The sequence below is a fragment of the Carcharhinus amblyrhynchos genome, chromosome 26, assembly GCF_965287045.1.
Source record: "Carcharhinus amblyrhynchos chromosome 26, sCarAmb.v2.hapA, whole genome shotgun sequence".
Classification (NCBI taxonomy): Eukaryota; Metazoa; Chordata; class Chondrichthyes; order Carcharhiniformes; family Carcharhinidae; genus Carcharhinus; species Carcharhinus amblyrhynchos.
The window spans coordinates 35,189,536-35,214,302 of NC_137349.1; the positions used below are offsets into that span (position 1 = coordinate 35,189,536).

Sequence of the window (24,767 nt, forward strand, 5' to 3'; positions counted from 1 at the left end):
GAGGAGAAACTGGGCCAAAGTTTGTCAGTGCCAGCTTCAGACTGGAAACTCTCTCCAAAAGGTGTCCCCATCTCCAGCAGAAAACACAGGACCTCCCTACCTCCACATACATGTGAGACTACCCCCCCTCCACACACACACACACGGGAAACTCTCCCCAGTCTCCGCCCAGCTGGAAAGCTCTCCATAGGAGCCTCCTTGGCACTGCCCCCTGGCACTGTGTGAAATATATAAAATCAGATTTTTTTTTAGGGTGAATTGAAATACTTAACAGCATGTTCTCCTGATTAATATCTGGTAATTTGATTCCTTTCCGAAGGTCCTGGGTGGGGGTCTAATTTAATGCTGCGCTCAGTGTTTTGGGTTTGAAAGCGCTATCTTTTCAGCTCTTGTGTTTGTGCCCAGATCCAGTATAAGAATGGTCAGTCCGTCGTCGAGGTGGACGGCCGAGCCACCAAGAAGCTGATCACCAACCTGGAGCCAGACAAGGAGTACTCCTTCGTGCTGACTAACCGCGGCAACACGGTGGGTGGCCTGCAGCAGACGGTGTCGGCTCGCACCGCCCCGGCCATCCTGGGGGGGAAGCCCTACCTCATCAAGAAGGTGGAACCCGACGGCACCCTGATGGTCCGGATGCCGGAGGTGGAGTCGGTGACCCCGGTCATGTAAGAAATCGCCAAGTGTAAAACGTTCAAACTGCGTCACGTTGTCAGAGGGGTTACAGGACTCTCCTGCAAAGCTTAACTAAACAGTTTTCATTTGTACGTGGCCCTCAAGTATTTCTCTCTCCGTCTCCGATCTCTGCTTGGGTGTTTCGCATCCTAACCCTGTCCTTGTCCAGCTAGAAGTCCGACAACACCAGGTTTAAGTCCAACCGATTTATTTGATAGTAAACTCACAAGCTTTCGAGGTTCGCCTCTTCGTCAGGTGAATAGAGAGGTCTCTCCATTCACCTGACAAAGAGGGAAACCTCGAAAGCTTGCAAGTTTACTATCAAATAAATCGGTTGGACTTTAACCTGGTGTTGTCAGACTTCTTACTGCGTTTACCCCAGTCCAACGCCAGCATCTCCACATCTTGTCCAGCTATACAAGTGTACCCTGTGGCAATAAAAAAACACCACAGGATAACCAACAGGAGTTTGCTGGCTCCTGTCCCTGCCCCCAGCCCACCCAAATACTGCTTATCACTTCAACAGGGGAATTGAAGGCAATTGCAGTGGTCCAATTGCTACCAGGAGAGGCAATGGTATTGTTGCTGGGCTAGTAATCCAGAGACCCACAGTAGAGCGCAGGGGACCCGGGTTCGAATCCCACCCGTGACAGATGGTGAAATTTGGCTTTTGGGCGGCATGATGGCACAGAGCTGGCTCACAGTGCCCGAGACCTGGGTTCGATTCCCGGCTTGGGTCTCTGTCTGTGCGGAGTTCGTACATTCTCCCCGTGTCTGCGTGGGTGCTCCGATTTCCTCCCACAGTCTGAAAGACGTGCTGGTTGGGTGCATTGGCCGTGCTAAATTCTCCCTCAGCGTACAGGCGCCGGGGTGGGGCGATTAGGGGATTTTCACAGTAACTTCATGGCAGTGTTAATGGAAGCCTACTTGTGACACTAATAAATAAAATTAAACTTAAAGCATTCTACTGAACCAGTACAAGGCACAAGTGCCACCTCAGTAAGCCTATTTGTGACTCTAATAAATAAACTAATATCCCATTTAAGATCAACCATCTGAACATAGACGTCAGGCTCAAACCTGGGCCTTCTGGCCTTCAGTGCGGTATAAGTTTGCTGATATAAAAGCAGACTAATGTGAGTCCTGGAAATCTGGAATAACAGCAAAAATGCTGGAAATACTCAGCAGGTCTAGCAGCATCTGCGGAGAGAAATGGAATTAATGTTCCATTTATCATTGGGGGCCATTCGGTACTTCCTTCCATTATCTATCTCCGATATTCGAATAAAACCCTCAAACCTCTCTTTCCCTGGGGTGACTTGTACAGTAAGAAGTCTCACAACACCAGGTTTAAGCCCAACAAGTTTATTAATCCTGGTGTTGTGGGACTTCTTACTGTGTTTACCCCAGTCCAACGCCAGCATCTCCGCATCGTGGTTCGTGGAGACAGACAGGTGGCAACCCGGGGTGTGGATAGGTACCGCACGGGAAGAGTGAGATCCTCACATTCTTGAGGCACATTAATCCTCAAGTTGTGTTTCGGCGCCTTTTGCAACCTGATTGCAAGCTGTGCCATCCTGGGTTTTGGTTTGAGCCGCATGTCTTCACTTTGTGTTCCAGAGCCTATTACATCATTGTGGTTCCGCTGAAAAAATCTCACGGCAAGTTCGTCAACACCTGGCACAGCCCTGACGAAATGGACCTCGAAGAGGTGCGTAGAGGCAAGCATTTCCTCCCTTGCCCTCTCATCTTTAGCCAGGCTGCAAGAGTTCTGAGTCTTCATTCTGCTCCCCAACAGTTTAATCCAGCCCCCCCCCCACTGCCCCCACACCCAACATCTGGAAGGGTCCTGTGATAACGTGACATTATCAATGTGGGTATTCTGTGTGTGTGAGAGTCCACCAACTCGTGGAGATTATCATAGCTGTGCCAACACACACGCACACACCTTGTAGCACATTGCTAAGGGGACTGATTTTCGTCCTCCCCCAAGGCTCAGCAGACTTGAAGTCAGTTGTAGCATTGTCGGCGGCACGGTGGCACAGTGGTTCGCACTGCTGCCTCACCGCACCAGGTGCGTAGGTTCGATTCCCGGCTTGGGTCACTCTCTGTGCAGAGTCTCCCCGTGTCTGCATGGGTTTCCTCCGGGTACTCTGGTTTCCTCCCACAGACGTGCCGGTTAGGTGAACTGACCGCGCTAAATACTCCCTCAATGTACCCGAACAGGCACCAGAGTGTGGCGACTAGGGGGTTTTCACCGTAACTTCATTGCAGTGTTAACATAAACCTACTTGTGATACTGATAAAAAAACTTAAATCTTTAATGATTAAAGGCATGCTGCTGACTGCTGTATTGTAGACTAATAAAGTTAAACTTAACTTAAAGCATTCTATCAAGCCTTAACTAACTGTCTCCTCTGGCCTGTACGATTTGATGTGGTGATAGAATGAGGCACATATCCACTGAACCATTAGGAGAGATAAACTGGGACAGCCAGAAGCAAACTAAGAATTTCCATTAATGAGAGGATATCTTTATCTGTGACAGACAAACTTGTTTATTCCAATTTACTAAGGGACGGAGCAGGCTGGACAGTCAGGGACTAAGGGACGGAGCAGGCTGGACAGTCAGGGACTAAGGGACAGAGCAGGCTGGACAGTCAGGGATTAAGGGACAGAGCAGGCTAGACAGTCAGGGATTAAGGGACAGAGCAGGCTGGACAGTCAGGGATTAAGGGACAGAGCAGGCTGGACAGTCAGGGACTAAGGGACAGAGCAGGCTGGACAGTCAGGGACTAAGGGACGGAGCAGGCTGGACAGTCAGGGACTAAGGGACGGAGCAGGCTGGACAGTCAGGGACTAAGGGACAGAGCAGGCTGGACAGTCAGGGACTAAGGGACAGAGAAGGCTGGACAGTCAGGGACTAAGGGACAGAGCAGGCTGGACAGTCAGGGACTAAGGGACAGAGCAGGCTGGACAGTCAGGGACTAAGGGACAGAGCAGGCTGGACAGTCAGGGACTAAGGGACAGAGCAGGCTGGACAGTCAGGGACTAAGGGACAGAGCAGGCTGGACAGTCAGGGACTAAGGGACAGAGCAGACTGGACAGTCAGGGATTAAGGGACAGAGCAGACTGGACAGTCAGGGACTAAGGGACAGAGCAGACTGGACAGTCAGGGACTAAGGGACAGAGCAGGCTGGACAGTCAGGGACTAAGGGACAGAGCAGGCTGGACAGTCAGGGACTAAGGGACAGAGCAGGCTGGACAGTCAGGGATTAAGGGACAGAGCAGACTGGACAGTCAGGGACTAAGGGACAGAGCAGGCTGGACAGTCAGGGACTAAGGGACAGAGCAGACTGGACAGTCAGGGATTAAGGGACAGAGCAGACTGGACAGTTGTTATCAGTGGCCTGAGTCAGAGTGACCTGAACCAGCTGCAGATTGGATACAGAGATTGAGGCAGAGGCAACCAATCTTTTATCCATTTACCAATTCCGTCAGCCAGTGTGCTATACAGTCTTGTCCAGTTTTCAGATGGTGCTTTGAGTATAAGGTTTTAGATTCGTTGCCATTCTGGGGATTGTACATTTTTCTCTTTGAGTAAACGCAGGAACACATGTATCTGGTTTGTCCACACTCAAGGTCTGTGATCTTGGGGAATATTTTGTTGAAATGTTTGAAGAGTAAATGTGGGACACAGTGTTCATGCACGGCTGTATCACTGGCTATCTGAAACGGGTATGACCCCCTCCCAGCTCCGAAAGGTAGAGATTCCCTATTAAAGGGCCAGGATTTTCCCAGTAACTTACAACACATTGGAAAAGTTCCAGAATAGCGGCATTGAGTAACAGGATGCAGAGAAACACCTTTCGACTGTTACACAGCCACTCACACATCTGTTACACAGTCCCGGACTGTCCAGCCTGCTCTGTCCCTTAGTCCCTGACTGTCCAGCCTGCTCTGCCCCTTAGTCCCTGACTGTCCAGTCTGCTCTGTCCCTTAGTCCCTGACTGTCCAGCCTGCTCTGTCCCTTAGTCCCTGACTGTCCAGCCTGCTCTGTCCCTTAGTCCCTGACTGTCCAGCCTGCTCTGTCCCTTAGTCCCTGACTGTCCAGCCTGCTCTGTCCCTTAGTCCCTGACTGTCCAGCCTGCTCTGTCCCTTAGTCCCTGACTGTCCAGCCTGCTCTGTCCCTTAGTCCCTGACTGTCCAGCCTGCTCTGTCCCTTAGTCCCTGACTGTCCAGCCTGCTCTGTCCCTTAGTCCCTGACTGTCCAGCCTGCTCTGTCCCTTAGTCCCTGACTGTCCAGCCTGCTCTGTCCCTTAGTCCCTGACTGTCCAGCCTGCTCTGTCCCTTAGTCCCTGACTGTCCAGTCTGCTCTGTCCCTTAGTCCCTGACTGTCCAGTCTGCTCTGTCCCTTAGTCCCTGACTGTCCAGCCTGCTCTGTCCCTTAGTCCCTGACTGTCCAGCCTGCTCTGTCCCTTAGTCCCTGACTGTCCAGCCTGCTCTGCCCCTTAGTCCCTGACTGTCCAGTCTGCTCTGTCCCTTAGTCCCTGACTGTCCAGCCTGCTCTGTCCCTTAGTCCCTGACTGTCCAGTCTGCTCTGTCCCTTAGTCCCTGACTGTCCAGCCTGCTCTGTCCCTTAGTCCCTGACTGTCCAGCCTGCTCTGTCCCTTAGTCCCTGACTGTCCAGTCTGCTCTGTCCCTTAGTCCCTGACTGTCCAGTCTGCTCTGTCCCTTAGTCCCTGACTGTCCAGCCTGCTCTGTCCCTTAGTCCCTGACTGTCCAGCCTGCTCTGTCCCTTAGTCCCTGACTGTCCAGTCTGCTCTGTCCCTTAGTCCCTGACTGTCCAGTCTGCTCTGTCCCTTAATCCCTGACTGTCCAGTCTGCTCTGTCCCTTAATCCCTGACTGTCCAGCCTGCTCTGTCCCTTAGTCCCTGACTGTCCAGTCTGCTCTGTCCCTTAGTCCCTGACTGTCCAGTCTGCTCTGTCCCTTAGTCCCTGACTGTCCAGTCTGTTCTGTCCCTTAGTCCCTGACTGTCCAGTCTGCTCTGTCCCTTAATCCCTGACTGTCCAGCCTGCTCTGTCCCTTAGTCCCTGACTGTCCAGTCTGCTCTGTCCCTTAGTCCCTGACTGTCCAGTCTGCTCTGTCCCTTAGTCCCTGACTGTCCAGTCTGCTCTGTCCCTTAGTCCCTGACTGTCCAGTCTGCTCTGTCCCTTAGTCCCTGACTGTCCAGTCTGCTCTGTCCCTTAGTCCCTGACTGTCCAGTCTGCTCTGTCCCTTAGTCCCTGACTGTCCAGCCTGCTCTGTCCCTTAGTCCCTGACTGTCCAGTCTGCTCTGTCCCTTAGTCCCTGACTGTCCAGTCTGCTCTGTCCCTTAGTCCCTGACTGTCCAGTCTGCTCTGTCCCTTAGTCCCTGACTGTCCAGTCTGCTCTGTCCCTTAGTCCCTGACTGTCCAGCCTGCTCTGTCCCTTAGTCCCTGACTGTCCAGTCTGCTCTGTCCCTTAGTCCCTGACTGTCCAGCCTGCTCTGTCCCTTAGTCCCTGACTGTCCAGTCTGCTCTGTCCCTTAGTCCCTGACTGTCCAGTCTGCTCTGTCCCTTAGTCCCTGACTGTCCAGTCTGCTCTGTCCCTTAGTCCCTGACTGTCCAGCCTGCTCTGTCCCTTAGTCCCTGACTGTCCAGCCTGCTCTGTCCCTTAGTCCCTGACTGTCCAGCCTGCTCTGTCCCTTAGTCCCTGACTGTCCAGTCTGCTCTGTCCCTTTAGAAAAGAGAACATGCTGGAAAGTATTAGCAGGTCTGGCAGCATCTGTAAGGGGAGAAAAGAGCTGATGTTTTGAGTCCAGGTGACCCTTTATCAAAGCTTTGGCAAAGGGTCATCTGGACTCGAAACGTCAGCTCTTGTCTGTCCTTACCGATGCTGTCAGACCTGCTGAGATTTTTCAGCATTTTCTCTTTTGGTTTCAGATTCCAGCATCCGTAGTAATTAGCTTTTTGTGCCCTGTCTCTTCACCGTTCACCATCCTGTAACTCAGTTTGTTGCGGTCCACTGCTGCTTTTGTCCAGTCGCTCCTACCCTGAACTCTCCCACTCGCCCAGAACCTTCCTGTCTTCCACCATCTCCTGAATTTCTTTGGTGAGGGAGCTGTGGTTGTTTTGCTGAAATGAGTGTGAGGGAACCCAGCTGGACACTGAGTTGTATATTGCTGATCTATCACCTAACTGGGTTTATAGTTTCCAGACAAGGCGTTTATTACACGTTGTTGCATTTTTCTGATGTCTGTGCTATTCACAAGATCCTGTCCTGCTGTCCCAAGTTAATTATTTCCTGTTGGTTCCAGCTGCTTCAGGATTTGACCCTGCGTCGGAGGAGAAGCCTGCGGTCCCGACGCCAGCTCGGCCACTCCAAGCCCTATATCGCAGCTCGCTTCGATGTTCTCCCGCGAGAGTTTATCCTGGGTGACCAGCGTTTCTATGGTGGGTTTGAAAACCGGCCCCTGGAGCAGGGTAATAAATATGTCTTCTTCATCCTGGGGGTTCTGGACATACCGGAAGCGGTGAGTAAACTTCTTTGGATAAAACTTGCAGCAAACATCTCACCTCACCTCTTACATTCAGTGGTGTCATCCACCTGCTATGATCTCAACTCCCCCCCAACCCCTTTGTCATCCCATCTTCCCCACATCCCCCACCACATCATTCTCGTATCCCCCATGACACTAACCCCATATCTCCCACCACACCATCTCCCATCCCTCACCACATTATCCCTATATCACCCACCGCACCATTCCCGTATCGCCTACTGCATCAGCCCCATATCGCCTCCCGCACCATCCCCAAAGCCCCTCCCGCACCATCCCCAAAGCCCCTCCCGCACCATCCCCAAAGCCCCTCCCGCACCATCCCCAAATCCCCTCCCGCACCATCCCCAAATCCCCTCCCGCACCATCCCCAAATCCCCTCCCGCACCATCCCCAAATCCCCTCCCGCACCATCCCCAAATCCCCTCCCGCACCATCCCCAAATCCCCTCCCGCACCATCCCCAAATCCCCTCCCGCACCATCCCCAAAGCCCCTCCCGCACCATCCCCAAAGCCCCTCCCGCACCATCCCCAAAGCCCCTCCCGCACCATCCCCAAAGCCCCTCCCGCACCATCCCCAAAGCCCCTCCCGCACCATCCCCAAAGCCCCTCCCGCACCATCCCCAAAGCCCCTCCCGCACCATCCCCAAAGCCCCTCCCGCACCATCCCCAAAGCCCCTCCCGCACCATCCCCAAATCCCCTCCCGCACCATCCCCAAATCCCCCATCACCCCATCCCTGTATCCCCCATGGTGCCATTCCCGTATCCCCCACCACACATCCCCCATATCCCCCACCACATCATTCACGTATCCCCGACAACATCATCCCCATATCCCCCACCACACCAGTCCCATATCCCCCACCATATCATCCCCATATCCCCCGCCACAGAAGCCCCACAACCCTTCTGTTACATCCTCCTCAGCTTTGCTTTCCTTTTCTCTAATTCTCTTCTTGGGTTTGAGTAACAGAAATACAGGGTCATGGATTGGCTAAGCTGCTGATCTAAGAGATCGGGTATGTTATTGGAGAAGAGTAGGAGGAACTCTGTCCTGCTGCTGGATGTGATGTACAACAGCAAACGTACATTTATAAAGACCCCTGTAACATAGTAAAACCTCTCAAAGCATCCCGCAGAATATGACACTGAACACAGAGATATTCGGTCAAAGTGGTGGGTTTTAAAGATCTCATAAAGGGAAGAGAGGTTGAGGGATTCAGGGAGGCAATTCCAGAGCTCGCAGCCCAGGCAACTGAAGCAGCCAGTGATGGAGCGATAACCATCAGACCTTGAGTTCATTGTCTCCGACACTGATTTCCCAAACTGAATGAAATATATTGATTTAACATAGCAAATAGTTACAAAGCATGATCTTCCTTCAACCTCCCTTTGGTAGTTACTCCTCCAGCTGGATAACATTCAACAAAACTGAATCCAAGGAAAAACTTATCTCTTTCTCTTACTTAATTGACCAAGTGTCACTGAGCAGAATTTGATTTGATTAACTATTGTCGCATGTATTGGGATACTGTGAAAAGTATTGTTTCTTGCGCACTATACAGACAAAACATGCCATTCATAGAGTACATAGGACAGGAGGAAATGAAAGAGTGCAGAATGTAATGTTACAGCCTTAGCCAGGATGTAGAGAAAGATCAATATGATATAAGGTAGGTCCTTTCAAAAGTCTGATGGTGCAGGGAGGAAGCTGTTTTTGAATTGGTCGAATCGTGACCTAAGACACTTGTATCTTTTTCCTGATGGAAGAAGGGGGAATGAAGAATGTCCGGGATACTTGATTATGCTGGTTGCTTTCCTGAGGCAGAGTCAATGGATGGGAGGCTGGTTTGTGTGACCGACTGGGCTACGTTCACAACTCTTTGTAGTTTCTTGTGGTCTTGGTCAAAGTAGGAGCCATACCAAAGCTGTGACACACCCAGAAAGGATGCATTCTATGGTGCATCTGTAAAAATTGGTGAAAGTCATCGCGAACATGCCAAATTTTCTTAGCCTCCTGAGAAAGTAGAAGCATTGGTGGGCTTTCTTAACTCAGGGTGGAGGGACCAGGAAAGGTTGTTGGTGATCTGGACACCTAAAAACTTAATAAAAGGAATTCTTAAATAAAAGGGAAGAGGCACTTACTACTTAGCCCATTAATAGCTAGATATCCCCTGTTTGTAGAACTCACTGTTGTGAACCAGAGGGTGGATTCAGCACTCTGCTGAATCTGAAAGAGTTTGCTAATATTTTTTACTATGTGCCACTGGGTGGAAATAGAGCAGGAAGCTTGGCCTTGGGGTGGGGAAGGGAAATGTCAGTGGATGTTTAAGGTAATGTTAGGAGGGAGCAGACAATGCAGGAGAGTTAGGGTGCAGGGACCTCTGTTACGAGAAGCATTGCAGCCTGATCCTGAGTCAGGATCATAAGTGGAAGCTACAGCATGCAGAATTAGCAGTGCGTGCAGGTAAGGAGCATTGCAACAAATAGCTATACGGAAATGTTGCATGCTATCGGGAGTACTATTTAAAGGGCGAAAAGCTGCAGCATGCTACGGTGCAGAGGGACCGGGGGGTCCTTGTGCACGAGTCGCAAAAACCCAGCCTGTAGGTGCAGCAGGTGATCAAGAAGGCGAGTGGGATGCTGGCCTTTATAGCGAGGGGGATAGAATATAAAAGCAAGGAGGTCTTGCTGCAACTGTACAGGGCACTGGTGAGGCTGCAGCTGGAGCACTGTGTGCAGTTTTGGTCGCCGCACTTGCGGAAGGATATTTTGGCCTTGGAGGGAGTGCAGAGGAGGTTCACCAGGCTGATACCGGAGATGAGGGGGTTGGACTATGAAGAGAGACTAAATAGACTGGGTCTGTACTCGTTGGAGTTTAGAAGGATGAGGGGGGATCTTATAGAGACGTATAAGATAATGAAAGGGATGGATAGGGTAGAGGTAGAGAGATTCTTCCCACTCAGAAAGGGCAGCAGGACTAGAGGGCACAGCCTCAAGATAAGGGGGGGCAGTTTAGAACGGAGTTGAGGAGGAACTTCTTCACTCAAAGGGTGGTGAATCTCTGGAATTCTCTGCCCATTGAAGTGGTGGAGGCTACCTCGCTAAATATATTTAAGTCACAGGTAGATAGGTTTTTGACAGACAAGGGAATTAAGGGTTATGGGGAGAAAGCGGGAAAGTGGAACTGATCCACTTCAGATCAGCCATGATCTTATTGAATGGCGGGGCAGGCCCGAAGGGCTAGATGGCCTACTCCTGCTCCTATTTCTTATGTTCTTAAACTTGAAGCTCTCAACCATTCTACTTTATCGTGTCTTAAAAAGAGTATATGATGTAGACTTATTGATGGATTGTGAAAAGATTCCAACTTTTGAGTTTCAGATAGAATACAGTCCATGCTGCTATTTGATAACTCAGTACTATTTGGTGGTAGACTGTGGTCTGACCTGGAAGATTCCCCATGAAGTAGACGGTGCAGCAGAGAAAAGGAACAGCTTTTCCAAACTGATGTTCATGCTCTACCTGAACCACCATCCACCTCTCTCCATCTAACCCTACCAGCATTACCTACTGTTACTTACCATTCCAGAATGGTGACACAGTGGTTAGCACTACTGCCTCAGAGCGCCAGGGACCCGGGTTCAATTCCAGCCTCAGGTCACTGAATGTGTGGAGTTCGCACGTTCTCCCTGTATCTGCGTTGTTTTCCTCTGGATGTTCCGGTTTCCTCCCACCATCCAAAGATGTGCAAGTTAGGTTGACTGGCCATGCTAAATTGCTCCTTAGTGCCAGGGGGCTAGCAGGGTAAATAGTAGAGTTACAGGACTTGGGTGGGACTGTTTTCAGTGCAGGTTCAATGGGCTGAATGGCCTTCTCCTATACTATTGGGATTCTACGCTCCTATGATTAGCCCTCATGCATTTAGCCTTCAACTGCCTTTAGTCTCAACTCCTTCTAAGTGCTGGTGAGTTCCACATTCTCATCACTGAGTGAAGAAGTGTCTCCTGTGTTCCCTATTGCATTTATTAGTGACTGTCTGGTATTGATGATCTCTCTCTTTGCCCTGATCCCAGGAGCACCCCTATATATTTTGGCCAAACTCAGGCTAATTGGATCCTATATTTCTTCTTGTGCCTTGGGTGCCCATCAATCCACAAATTAGTTGTTTTTTTATGATAGAAACAGGCTGGCACTGCCCTTTATTTTTCACCTTTGTAATCCCAATTCTCTGCTTTTCCTCCATATCCCTTAATTTGTTTGCTTCCCAGTGCAATATTCACCCTGATTCTGCATTTTTGCCCATCTGGAGCAGCCTCTCGTGTTCTAGGATTCCCCTTTAAGTTGCTCGCCTTGAATTATAAAAGTATTTTCTTTGTACGGGGTCGCTGTGGGGAAGCAAAGTGGTTTATCCCTACCTGTCCCCCTGTTAGATTCCATACGGTAGAAGTTGCTGTTAGCGTCCGGTAGCAGAACACATCTCTCTCTGCGCCGTTGCGTTTTAGAAGTGTTAATAGTTCTGTCCCAGTGGCAGAGGAGTTTGACTTGACTCTGTTAAACAATAATACACGGGCATCTTCCACCTTAATACCTCATGACGCTAATGTTCTCCTGATGCCTTGACTGAGCAGTAGTTAACACTGCTGCCTCACAACGCCAGGGACCCAGGTTCGATTCCCGGCTTGGATCACCGTCTGTGTGGAGTTTGCACATTCTCCCCATGTCTGCGTGGGTTTCCTCCAGTTGCTCCAGTTTCTCCCCACAATCCAAAGGCATGCTGGTGAGGTGAATTGACCATGCTAAATTCTCCCTCAGTGTACCCGAGCAGGCACCAGAGTGTGGCGACTAGGAGATTTTCACAGTAACTTCATTGCAGTGTTAACGTAAGCCTGATTGTGACTAGTAACCAAACTTTAACTTTAAACTTTAACTTTTAACTTTAAAATAGTAATTGCTATCGATATTTTGAACGATTCCTGGGCTATCCTGTTCTATTTCTCGCTGTTTTTGATTTATTTTGACTTCTTTGTAAATCCTTTGACTGTTTTTTTTGAGACGGTGTTATTCAGTGGGGTGGGTTTGTGTCTGAATTCTCTGATTGCCGTGCTCTATCATTGTTGTTGCAGAAGATGTTTGCGGCGAGCCCGTACTCTGACCCCATCCTCTCGGCTGATCCCGACCCACAGCCCATTATCGACGGAGAGGAGGGTCTGATCTGGGTGGTGGGCCCGGTCTTGGCGGTGGTCTTCATCATCTGCATTGTGATTGCCATCCTGCTGTACAAAAAGTAAGCAAATCTCTGCCTGGGATTGGGGGGGGGGGGGGTGGGGTGGTTAGGCAGGCTGGTACATTGGTTAACAAGAACTGCATTGGGAATGATGGGGTATGGGGAAATCGACCATAGTTCATGTTCATAGTTGGTACACATTGATCCTTCTGTGGAAGAGGAGTTTGGAGGGTGAGAGTGAGAGTCTGGGGAACGGGGGTTCAGAGGGTGAGAGTCTGGGGAACGGGGGTTCAGATGGTGTGAGACTCTGGGGAACGGGGGTTCAGAGGGTGAGAGTCTGGGGAACGGGGGTTCAGAGGGTGAGAGTCTGGGGAACGGGGGTTCAGAGGGTGAGAGTCTGGGGAACGGGGGTTCAGAGGGTGAGAGTCTGGGGAACGGGGGTTCAGAGGGTGTGAGTCTGGGGAACGGGGGTTCAGAGGGTGAGACTCTGGGGAACGGGGGTTCAGAGGGTGAGAGTCTGGGGAACGGGGGTTCAGAGGGTGAGAGTCTGGGAAACTGGGGTTCAGAGGGTGAGAGTCTGGGGAACGGGGGTTCAGAGGGTGAGAGTCTGGGGAACGGGGATTCAGAAGTTGTGAGTCTGGGGAAGGGGGGTTCAGAGGGTGAGAGTCTGGGGAAGGGGGGTTCAGAGGGTGAGAGTCTGGGGAACGGGGGTTCAGATGGTGTGAGACTCTGGGGAACGGGGGTTCAGAGGGTGAGAGTCTGGGGAACGGGGGTTCAGAGGGTGAGAGTCTGGGGAACGGGGGTTCAGAGGGTGAGAGTCTGGGGAACGGGGGTTCAGAGGGTGAGAGTCTGGGGAACGGGGGTTCAGAGGGTGAGAGTCTGGGGAACGGGGGTTCAGAGGGTGAGACTCTGGGGAACGGGGGTTCAGAGGGTGAGAGTCTGGGGAACGGGGGTTCAGAGGGTGAGAGTCTGGGAAACTGGGGTTCAGAGGGTGAGAGTCTGGGGAAGGGGGGTTCAGAGGGTGAGAGTCTGGGGAAGGGGGGTTCAGAGGGTGAGAGTCTGGGGAACGGGGGTTCAGAGGGTGTGAGTCTGGGGAACGGGGGTTCAGAGGGTGAGAGTCTGGGGAACGGGGGTTCAGAGGGCGAGAGTCTGGGGAACGGGGGTTCAGAGGGTGAGAGTCTGGAGAACGGGGGTTCAGAGGGTGAGAGTCTGGGGAACGGGGGTTCAGAGGGTGTGAATCTGGGGAACGGGGGTTCAGAGGGTGAGAGTCTGGGGAACGGGGGTTCAGAGGGTGAGAGTCTGGGGAACAGGGGTTCAGAGGGTGTGAATCTGGGGAACAGGGGTTCAGAGGGTGTGAGTCTGGGGAACGGGGGTTCAGAGGGTGAGAGTCTGGGGAACGGGGGTTCAGAGGGTGTGAATCTGGGGAACGGGGGTTCAGAGGGTGAGAGTCTGGGGAACAGGGGTTCAGAGGGTGTGAGTCTGGGGAACAGGGGTTCAGAGGGTGTGAGTCTGGGGAACGGGGGTTCAGAGGGTGAGAGTCTGGGGAACGGGGGTTCAGAGGGTGTGAGTCTGGGGAACAGGGGTTCAGAGGGTGAGAGTCTGGGGAACGGGGGTTCAGAGGGTGAGAGTCTGGGGAACGGGGGTTCAGACAGTGAGAGTCTGGGGAACGGGGGTTCAGAGGGTGTGAGTCTGGGGAAGGGGGGTTCGGGTGGTGTGAGTCTGGGGAAGGGGGGTTCAGAGGGTGTGAGTCTGGGGAAGGGGGGTTTGGGTGGTGAGAGTCTGGGGAAGGGGGGTTCAGAGGGTGAGAGTCTGGGGAACGGGGGTTCAGAGGGTGTGAGTCTGGGGAACGGGGGTTCAGAGGGTGTGAGTCTGGGGAAGGGGGGTTCGGGTGGTGAGAGTCTGGGGAAGGGGGGTTCAGAGGGTGAGAGTCTGGGGAACGGGGGTTCAGAGGGTGTGAATCTGGGGAACGGGGGTTCGGGTGGTGTGAGTGACAGTCTGGAGAAGTTGAGGCTATGATGCCCCTGATAGTCGAACAGTGACTGTTCTGACACTGGGAAGGCTAGCCTCATACTGAGCCAGTTTCGTGAGTGTTTCTTTCTCCCCGTTCCCCGTCTCTCCTGAAGGCACTGAGTCTCTGTCACTGCCCCCCTTCCACCCCCATGAATAGGACCCTTTGCCTCCACAAATGGGATTACTTTCGTCAGATTGTTAAAACTAAACCGTTTGTTCTCATCATTTCAAACCTTCCACCGTTTTACAATCTCCCAATTTCTGCTTGGGATTTGATTTGGTGACTCTCCGCTCTGTATGACATGAGGTAGCACCTCTGCCCACAAAGCTATTGGGATGCCCAATGTCAACAATTTGCATTTATATATCGCCTTTCCTGTAGTAAAATGCCCCAAGATCCTTCAGTGGAGCATAACCAGCCAAAACAAAAGCTGACTGAGGAGGAGACATGAGAGCAAGAGATAAAAAGGGGTAGATATGAACGAGGCTCTGAGAGGTAAAGAGACGGGCAGTGAGATTTAAAGTAGTAAATTCCAGAGGTTCGAGGACTAAAAGCCCAACTGTTAACGGTAGGTCAGAGCAGAGGGGAAGACACAAGAAGCTCTGAGTTAGAGGAACACACCTGCTGTAGCCTCAGAGGATTGGAGGAAGTTACAAGAGGTTATTATTTCAATATTACAAAAAAGTTTCAAGTTTTAAAGTTTATTTATTAGTGTCACAAGTAGGCTTACATTAACACTGCGCTGAGGTTACTGTGAAAATCCCCTAGTCGCCACCCTCTGGTGCCTGTTTGGATACACTGATTTTAGCATGAGCAATGCACCTAACCAACATGACTTTGGACTGAGAGAGGAAACCAGAGGAAACCCACGCAGGCACGGGGAGAATGTGCAGACTCCGCACAGACAGTGACCCAAGTTGGGAATTGAACCCAGGTCCCTGGCGCTGTGAGGCAGCAGCGCTAACCACTGTGCCACCCTCAGGCTCACACTGCTCATTGAGTCTCACAAGTTGCATGGCCTGCTTTTGGGAACATTGTCTCCATATCTTTTAGGTCGTTAATGTGTAAACTTTATGTGCCGTCCCTCACCTGTGGCCCAGGGCAGTGAATGATGGCAGGCTATTTGACCACAGGGACATCACCCATCAGTCACATTTCCACAGTTCAGGCAGGCAGCGCTGGATAGCAATAAAACATGAACATCCTGGCTGAGATCAGCTAAGTAGAGCGGAATGGCACAGTGGTTAGCGCTGCTGCCTCACCGCACCAGGGACCCAGGTTCGATTCCCGGCTTGGGTCACTGTCTGTGCGGAGTCTGCACATTCTCCCAGTGTCTGCGTGGGTTTCCTCCAGGTGCTCTGGTTTCCTCCCACAGTCCAAAAGTGTGCAGGTTACACTGCCCCTTAGCCTTAGGAGAACTAGCAGGGTTAATATGTGGGGTTATGGTGAAAGGGTCGCGGTGGGACTGCTGCCAGTATCGGCTCAATGGGCTGAGTGGCCTCTTTCTGCACTGTAGGAATTCTACAAAACTCAGTAGGAAGTGGGATTTGAATGAGTCACTGCCTGCTGTTTGTGCCTCAGTCTTAACACAGAATTATTCATGGGTGTGGGGGGGGGAGGGGTACACCTTAAACAAATTATTTTAACCGTTTGTGTGTGAGCAGAGGGCTGAGAGTGTATAAAGTTGAGAGCATGTGGGTGTTCACCGCACTGTGAGAGGGCCGGAGCAGTGACTGTGCAGTTGTGGGAGACCTTGCGGAAGCAGGAAGCATGGGAAAAGGAACCCAGTTTTAGGCGATGCTTGTTAATTAGACATGGCTGAGTGACTGGATCCTGTTAATACTTCATCCCAGCTTAATGAAAGGCATTTCAGGCAGTTATTGGTTCTAATAGTTAAGTTTAATCTGCATGGGAGTCGTGTTCAGATTTTAATTTCAAAACACAGTTTTAAAGAATGACGCAGCAGGTAGAAATCATAGAATCCTAGAGCGCAGAAAGAGGCCATTCGGCCCATCGAGTCTGCACCGACAACAATTCCACCCAAGCCCTATCCCCGTAACCCCACACATTAACCCCGCTAATCCCTCTAACCTACGCATCCCTGTCCACTAAGGGGCAATTTAGTGCGGCCAGTGCACCTAACCCGCACATCTTTGGACCGGGAGGAAACTGGAGCCCCTGGAGGAAACCCATGCAGACATGGGGAGAATGTGCAAACTCCACACAGACAAAGACCCAAGCTGGGAATCGAACCCAGGTCCCTGGCAGTGTGAGGCAGCAGTGCTATCCATTGTGCCACCGTATCGCCCATAATGTATCGATTGCGGTATTGATTGCTTGTAGGGTGGTTGGATAAAGGTGATCTCCGATTGAAAACTGGATAGTTACAGATTATCAGTCACGAACCGACCTTACACAACACCAAACCTAGTGCTGTATGTGCGGTATGCCACGATATTGCAGATGGGGTTTAGTTTTCCGCAGGCTTGCAGATATTTATAATGACCCTGTGACACAGGCCGGTCCGATACTTTACTCTGCACCTTTGGTGGATTCAGCTTTGGGATGTTCTGCATTTCATTTTGACCGAATTGTCCATTTTGTGAGCAGACCGTGCGTGAAAACTTTCAAAATGTAAACTGGACAACAGCCTGAAAACATTGTCCTCCATCCCTCCCCTTCCTGTTCCCCCCTGCCATGCCATTCCTCCCCTCTGGTCCTATCACCTTCTCCACCTACTCCTGACTCTTCCCTCTTTCCAACATTGTCCCTCTTCCCTGTTCTCAGGCCTGTTCCCTGGTGCTCTGACGAATGCTCAGTGCCCGCCTGGCTCTGGATTTGGTAAAAACAAACTCCTCCCAGACCAGGCCAGTTTGGTTAGTTTAGGCCACAGCTTGGCAATAGTCCTGCATTTGTGAGGGCCCAGTTTCTTGTTCCATGTTGTCAGGCTTTTCCTGGGGGGATACTCCAGAAACCATCCATCGCAATCCTCTCAGCAGATGGGAGAATTTGAATACTAGGCATTTGAAACTCCAGCCATGAATATTGACCAACTGATATTAATTTGTCCTCCCTCAGTACTGTGCATCTGAGAGTGCCTGCGCTCTCTCAGTACCGATCCTCTGACAGTGCAAGGCCCCATCAATACTGACCCTCCAAGTTATTACATAACCGTAGCTAATTCGCTTGTCCGGCTGCTGAGTGGGACAAAGGCCCCCATTTGATGCCCTCACCTTCTCATGTGCCTCTTGTTGGTGACTATTCGTGCACTCAATGAATCTGTTGCAAGCAAGTAAGCTTAGCCAGCCAGTCCTGCTGCATGATCACTAATGGACGGCACGGTGGCACAGTGGTTAGCACCGCTGCCTCACAGTGCCAAAGACCCAGGTTCGATTCCCAGCCTGAGCCACTGTCCGTGTGGAGTCTGCACATCTCCCCTGTCTGCATGGGTTTCCTCCGGGTGCTCCAGTTTCCTCCCACAGTTCAAAAGACATGCTGGTTAGGTGCATTAGCCATGCTGAATTCTCCCTCAGTGTAACCAAACATACGCCGCCGGAGTGAGGCAACTAGGGGATTTTCACAGTAACTTCATTGCAGTGTTAATGTTAGCCTACTTGTGACACTAGTAAATAAACTTTAAACTTGTAATGATTGAAGGCATGCCGTTGATTGTAGATGTGTATTACTGAAGTTTAAATTGAAGCATTCACATGGTTCTTATCTTTCCTTTAATGCACTCTTCATGGACAGCAAGCCGGACAGGTAAGCAACCATTCTTCATCTAAAATTCTGGATAATTAAAACTATGAAGATAATTTAGACCAGGAAGTCTTACACTGGGGTCTCTGATATCCCCGCGCTTTCTCAGTGGTTAGAGGTGGCATGCCAGTGGCCGATAGTGGGATCTTCTGTTCCTATTGCTTTAAAGGAATCTCCATTGATTCCACCCACGTTGCTGAGAAACCCCTGATGGGGGTGTGCCCTTGGTGGGACCAGAAGATCCCACTGGTTTGAAGAGCCAATAAATTGTGGCCATTGTATTGCACTTAGAAAAGCGTTGTGTGATTAAAACAAGTCAGCGTGGTTTTACTAAAGGAAAATCCTGTTACAACTTTATCCAAGATCTTTGGGGATGTGACCAGTAGGGTAGATAAAGGGGAGCTAGTAGATGTAATATATCTGGATTTCCAAAAGCTGCCACGCAAGAGGTTAACAAACAAGCTGAGGGCTCATGGAGTTGAGGGTAATAGATCAGTGTGGATAGAGATTTGTCAGCAGACAGGAGCAGATAATGGACATAAACAAAGCATTTTGAAGTTGATAGGCTGTGGATAGTGGAGTGCCGCAAGGATCAGTGCTGGGGAATCAGCTATTTACAATCAATGGATGGGATTTTCCAGCCCCGACACTGGCAAGCACCATCACAGGCGGAACGGGAAGATTTGGAGAACTGTTAAAAGTCAACAAGTCTCCAGATTCTCCTGTCCTTCCTGCGACAATGCCTGTCTATGCTGTGGCCAGAAAATCCTGGTGTATATTGATGACTTAGATGAAGTGACGGTGAGTTAGGTATCGATCCACGTTTGTTGATTATAGAAAGCGAGGTGGAAAGGTAAGCTGTGGGGAGGACACAGAGAGGCTGCAAAGAGATCGAGACAGGTTGAGTGAGTGGGCAACAAGGTGGCAGATGGAGTACTGTATAAGGAAGTGTAGAATTATTCACATTTGTCATAAGAATAGAAAAGAGGAATATATTTTCAAAACTAAGAAGCGTGGACGTGTTAATGTTCAGAAAATCTTGGGTGTGCTCGTACAAGGAATGCAGAAAGTTAGCCTGCAGGTGCAGCAAGCAGTTAGGAAGGCACATGGTACATTGGCCTTTATTGCAAGATGATTGGAGTACAAGAGTGAAGAAGTCTTGCTGCAGTTGTACAGAATGATGGTGGGACCACATCTGGAGTAGTCTGTGCAGTTTTGGTCTCCGCATTTAAGAAAGGATAGACTTGCATCAGAGACACAAAGGTTCCCTGAATTGGTGAGGGGGATGTCCGATAATGAGGGACTGAGTACATTGGGTCCGTATTCTCTGGAGCTCTTTGAAACGTACAAGGTTCTGACGGGGCTCGACAGGCTGGTCACTGGGACATATTTTCACTGTTCGGGAACATGGGAGCACAATCTCAGGGTGAAGATCATTTAGGACTGAGTTGAGGAGGAATTAGTTCACTCAAAGGGTTGTAAATCTTTAGAATCGTCTGCCCCAGAGGGTTGTGGATGCTCCCTGGTAAAATACATGGGACAGACAGCTATTTGGTTTCCCGGGGAACCGGGCGGGAGAGCGGAGTTGAAATCCAGGATCAGACGCGTTGAACAGCAGAGTGGTCTCGACACTCTGCTCCTACTCGTCCTTCTTGTGTTCTCGTATTTTCTACCAATTATTGATATCAGTCGTAACTTCGCTTTAACTGATTCAATCCGTTTTAATCGTTGCAAAATGGCTACGGTTTCTTTTAACCAAGAGCTGTTATAGGTTCATCTGTGTGCGTGCCTGAGAACAGTGGATAATCACTTCATGTGTCCCGCTGGGCTGTTTCCAGAACCTAATTAGAGAAGCAATTTTGGTATAAAATGAGTCGCAAAACCTTATCCTTTTGCTCGAAGTTGCTGTAAACTGTGGGGAATCTGCTCGACGGGATGTACTGGATGGTGTGTTCATCACCTCTGGTTCAGGAACACGGGGACAGGAGTAGATCGTTCAGCCCATTTAATTAAGTATATTACAACCAAGTTCTCGCCCACTGAATTTGGTTACGTCGCCAGTGAAGGGTGGCAAAAAGCGGAGATTGGGATCCCGCTGGCAAGATTCACAATTTCCAGGTTTTGCTGGATCTTGCTCCCACAGTTTTACAGGCAGTGATCTATGTGTAACCGGTGCCCTTGGCAAGTTGACAACCTCACTTTTTTTTTTGTACATTTGACTCCAATGATAGAAAACGTAAAGAAAGTGACCCGAGAACCAAGTGCCTTCTCAACAACGCAGAGGTGCCATCCCATCATCCCACAGACCCGGTAGAAATGAGGCGCATCAACTTCCAGACGCCAGGTAAAGATGGGACCTTCTAACCGTGTTCACCGTGTGTCGATGCTACGGAAAATCATCAAAAACGTGTTTATATTCTATCGGTGAACCGCGCCGTTCGCAGTTTCACTGTTTCCTCAGACTCCAACCTGTCCGCGAACTGTCGCAGATCCACTGAGTAAAGAAAGGTTGCTGGAGGCCCCAGAAAACCAGAGACTGGTGTAGGTTCCCTTCCCTGGGTGTCGGTGACAGAGTTACCTGGGCAGGAGTATTCACTGCAGCAGCACAGAGCAATGCTTCGCATCTCTGAACAGCTGCCGCTGGGAAGTGTCGGTGCACTTTTGAGCCAGGGAGCCAAAGTTCAGGGAAGGACTGTGGAGGGAAAATTATCTTCCAGTGGGCACAATGGCAAGTGCAGAAGGCATCGCAGTGCCTCAGAGTTTAAAACAAAAAGGCTGGGAGTGTTGTTGAGTGTAAAATTGCCCTCTGAACTTCCCCATCTCACTTCTACATTAACCCCAGCACAGTTTCCCCTCCACAGAAGACCCTACTAATAATATATAAGTCTGGAATCCAAGTTATACATCCTCCGTCAGATTTTGTTAAATTGGGTCTTTGTTTGCATTTTGACAAATGTCACAGAAGAATTTTTTTTGAAATTTGGCCCTAGTCAGAACCCAGCATCTGAGTTGGTTAATCACTAAACAAAACAGGGGTACTTACGGGACAGATAAGTCTTGGATCCATGTTCCTCGTGAGGTCATGAGGATTGGAGCGCTCAGCAGATCAGAGTGATAGTGCAGTCTTTAAGCAGTGAGCCTGAGAGCTGGACCTCAACAGCGATTACAGGCAAGACCTCACGGGCCATATCCAGGATACCTCCACTTCCTGCGGGTGCCTTCTTCATCAGCATTTGGTCTTTCCAATGCCGCACTCGCCAGCTCAGTGCAGGTACACATTTTCTGAAGTCCAAAGGCTGGGATATTTTCGTAACGAGGTTTCCATGGAAGTCAGTGATGTCATTGGGACGCTGTGACACAGAGACCTACACATACAGCAATCCTCGTGGATCAATGGAGATTCCCCATTCTCTTTCCAGCAGTACTTTTTACAGACTGACCCTACTGTCAAGAACACGCATGTTGCCTGACATCTTGTGGAGTGTGGGTGATTTGAACAATCTGCTCAGAGCTGGTCGAGCTCCAACTCTGTTTGACTCCTGGAAAGTCCCCGATGGTGGAAGCTCATTAAGCTCAAATTGTGGTGTCTGTGGGATTGGCAGCACTCATTGTGGACCTAGTTCCCTGAGTTTCCCTGACCCCTTTCCACAGACTGTCTCAAGTTTGTGCTTTCACCTTGGATTCCGTGAGGATCTGCAAACTGCTCTGCTTTCTCCTTCTGGTGTTTCCAGCCTGATTCGAGGGTTACAGTGTGGAGGGGAAAATTGAGGATATCAACTAAACATAGGCCCAAGACACGGGCATTAAGGGTGGCATGGTGGCACAATGGTTATCACTGCTGTCTCACAGTGCCAGGGACCCGGGTTCGATTCCAGCCTTGGGTCACCGTCTGTGCCGTGTTTGCATGTTCTCTCCATGTCTGCGTGGGTTTCCTCCCACGTTGAGAAGACATGCTGGTTAGGTGGATTGGCCGTGCTAAATTGCCTCTCAGTGTCTCGAGATGTATAGTTTAGAGGGATTATCGGGGTAAAAGTGTGGGGTCTGGTGATAAGGCCTGGGTGAGATTGGTGTCGGGAGAGTTGGTGCAGGCTTGATGGGCCGAATGCCTTCCTCCTGCACTGTAGGGAAGCTATGGTTATTTACTGAAGGGTTATTTACTGAAAACAGGAATTTTTAGCCTGGCAAGACCTTTCTAGGGGCAGAGGAAAGCCCACTTGCACCATCCTTGACCACCTTTCTCAAGAGCTGGACAGGCAAAGGACCTGGACCCGAACGTGGGCCTGGAGCTCTCAATCATGGAATGCTGCGTGGTGTGGCAGCTATTCAAATGAAGAGCAGAAACTTGAATCAGAGTGAAGGACAGAGTGGTTAGTTGGTCTCTACGATACCCTGGAGGAGATGAAATCATTTCAAATCTTTTAAATCTTGCCTCCTATCAAATATTGAAATGTGTGGATTTTAATGTGGCACCTCAGGGTGAACCATTGACTGGGGTGTCCTCACAGATGCCTGAGAAACATGATTCCTAACCAAATGTTAAATCGTCAGTAGAAATCTTCCACCAAAGTGATTAACGAAACAGCCGCCCAGAAACGAGTGGTTTGGTTCAGGTTAATGTTTGGCATCCTCAGCTGGCCCACTGTGCAGAAGACCACTAAAGGCAACCTGATGGAAGAAAGACTTGAGCTCAGGAATCCCCAGAGCCTTGCCACCAATCCCGACTGTGGAGGCGCAAAGAGAGCAGAGAGAGGGACAAAATTAGGAAGCTTTGAAGTCAATTCCTGCACACTGGCTAGCTAGAAACCAACCTCAGTAGAGGAAAGGGTTTACGGGTCACTGGCAAATCTGGTTGCAGCACCAGGTTTTAGTTGTCAGGTTGTCAGACTTTTTACTGTGTTTACGCCAGTCCAACGCCAGCATACCCACATCATGAAATCTGGTTGCTGCAGCCACAGAGAAATGTGGTACGTAACACAAGATTCGTTTTTCAAAAATATGCAGTTGCTGTGGGAGATACCATCACAAAGAATATTTTTCCTACACGTTACAAAGTTGGGATGCAGCACCATTTTGAGTAATATGTTGGATCCCAGGATGCATTGTTAGCAGATGTCCATCTTTCACAAGTCATTGTTTCTGCCATTCCCTTGGGAAACCCAGTGAACCGATTATTTGGCCTGTTTGAGGAGCTCCTTGAAGCGGATCAATTAATTCAGAAGGGCGTTCCATCGTCTGGTTTGTCAACACAAGATGGGTGTTGGCGGTAAGGCACGAACAAAGCAACAGCACAGGAACAGGCCCTTCGGCTGACCGAGCCTGCGCCGACACGGGACACCTTTCTAAACTAAAGACCTTTTGCCTCTACACAGTCTGTATCCCTCTATTCCCCACTTATTCATGTATCTGTCAAGATGCCTCTTAAACATTGCTGTTCTTCCGACTTCTCCCAGCTCTTCTGGCAGCGCATTCCAGGCACTCACCATCTGTGTAAAAAAAAAACTTGCCTCTCACATCTCCTTTAAACTTTCTCTCTTTTACCTTAAAACCCATGTCCCCTAGTAATTGACGTTTCTACCCTGGGAAAAAGATTTTGATTATTCAACCTATCCACGCCTTTCATAATTTTGTACACTTCTGTCAGGTCGCCCCTCAGCCTCTGACATTCAAAGTTTACAAACCAGGAAACTTTTTCTCGACCCTTCCAAAGCCTCCACATCCTTCTGGTGGTGTGGTGACCAGGACTGTACACAATATTCCAAATGTGGTCTAACTAAAGTTCTGTACAGTTGCAACGTGACTTGCCAATTTTTATTCTCTAGGCCCTGACCCATGAAGACAAACATGCCATCCATCTTCTTGACCACGTTATCCACTCACTTTCAGGGAACTATGGACCTGTACGCCTAGATCCCTCTGCATGTTAATACTTCTAAGAGTTTTACCATTTACCATTTGCACTTGCCTCCTGCAGTAGCTCTTCCGAAATGCATCACGTCGCATTTTTCCAGATTAAATTCCATCTGGCCATTTCTTCCACCCAAGTCTCCAGCCTATCTGTAATCTTGCTGTATCCTCTGGTAATTCTCCTCACTATCCTCAGCTCCACCATCTTTTGTGTCATCCACAAACTTACTAATCAGTCGACCTGCATTCTCCTCCAAATCATTTATATATATTACAAACAGTGTTGATTCCTGCAGAGCATCACTGATCACAGATATCCAGTCAGAAAAATACGCTTCCACCACTACTGTCTTGTATGATCAAGACAGTTCTATATCCATCTTACCAGCTCACCACAGATCCCGCGTGACTTCAACTTCTGTATCAGCCTGCCATGAGGGACCTTGTCAAAGGCCTTGCATGGGTTAATGCTATAACAGATGACCAAATACTCAACAGGCTTTGATTGTTCTTCATTAGTCAATGGCTTTCTTGCCATTACACACACACTGAATGGCAAGAAATTCAGCAGTTGGTCATTGTTTCCAAACAAAACTTCAGCTGGAGTTACCT

General features: G+C 49.9%; 1 protein-coding gene across 9 annotated transcripts in view; it reads left to right on the plus strand.

Moving 5' to 3' along the window:
* LOC145358780 (receptor-type tyrosine-protein phosphatase delta-like) overlaps positions 1 to 24,767 on the plus strand; it is a 517,644-nt gene that overhangs the window by 380,164 nt on the left and 112,713 nt on the right. For all 9 annotated transcript variants that reach the window (XR_013889502.1, XM_080213067.1, XM_080213059.1 and 6 more), the window contains 6 exons: positions 406 to 665; positions 2,293 to 2,383; positions 7,011 to 7,226; positions 12,381 to 12,541; positions 18,243 to 18,254; positions 20,483 to 20,595. Coding sequence is in view for 8 of the 9 variants with exons in the window: in XM_080213067.1 (XP_080069193.1) it covers positions 406 to 665; positions 2,293 to 2,383; positions 7,011 to 7,226; positions 12,381 to 12,541; positions 18,243 to 18,254; positions 20,483 to 20,595 (853 nt within the window). In the remaining variant the exon portion in view is untranslated. The remainder of the gene's footprint in view (positions 1 to 405; positions 666 to 2,292; positions 2,384 to 7,010; positions 7,227 to 12,380; positions 12,542 to 18,242; positions 18,255 to 20,482; positions 20,596 to 24,767) is intronic.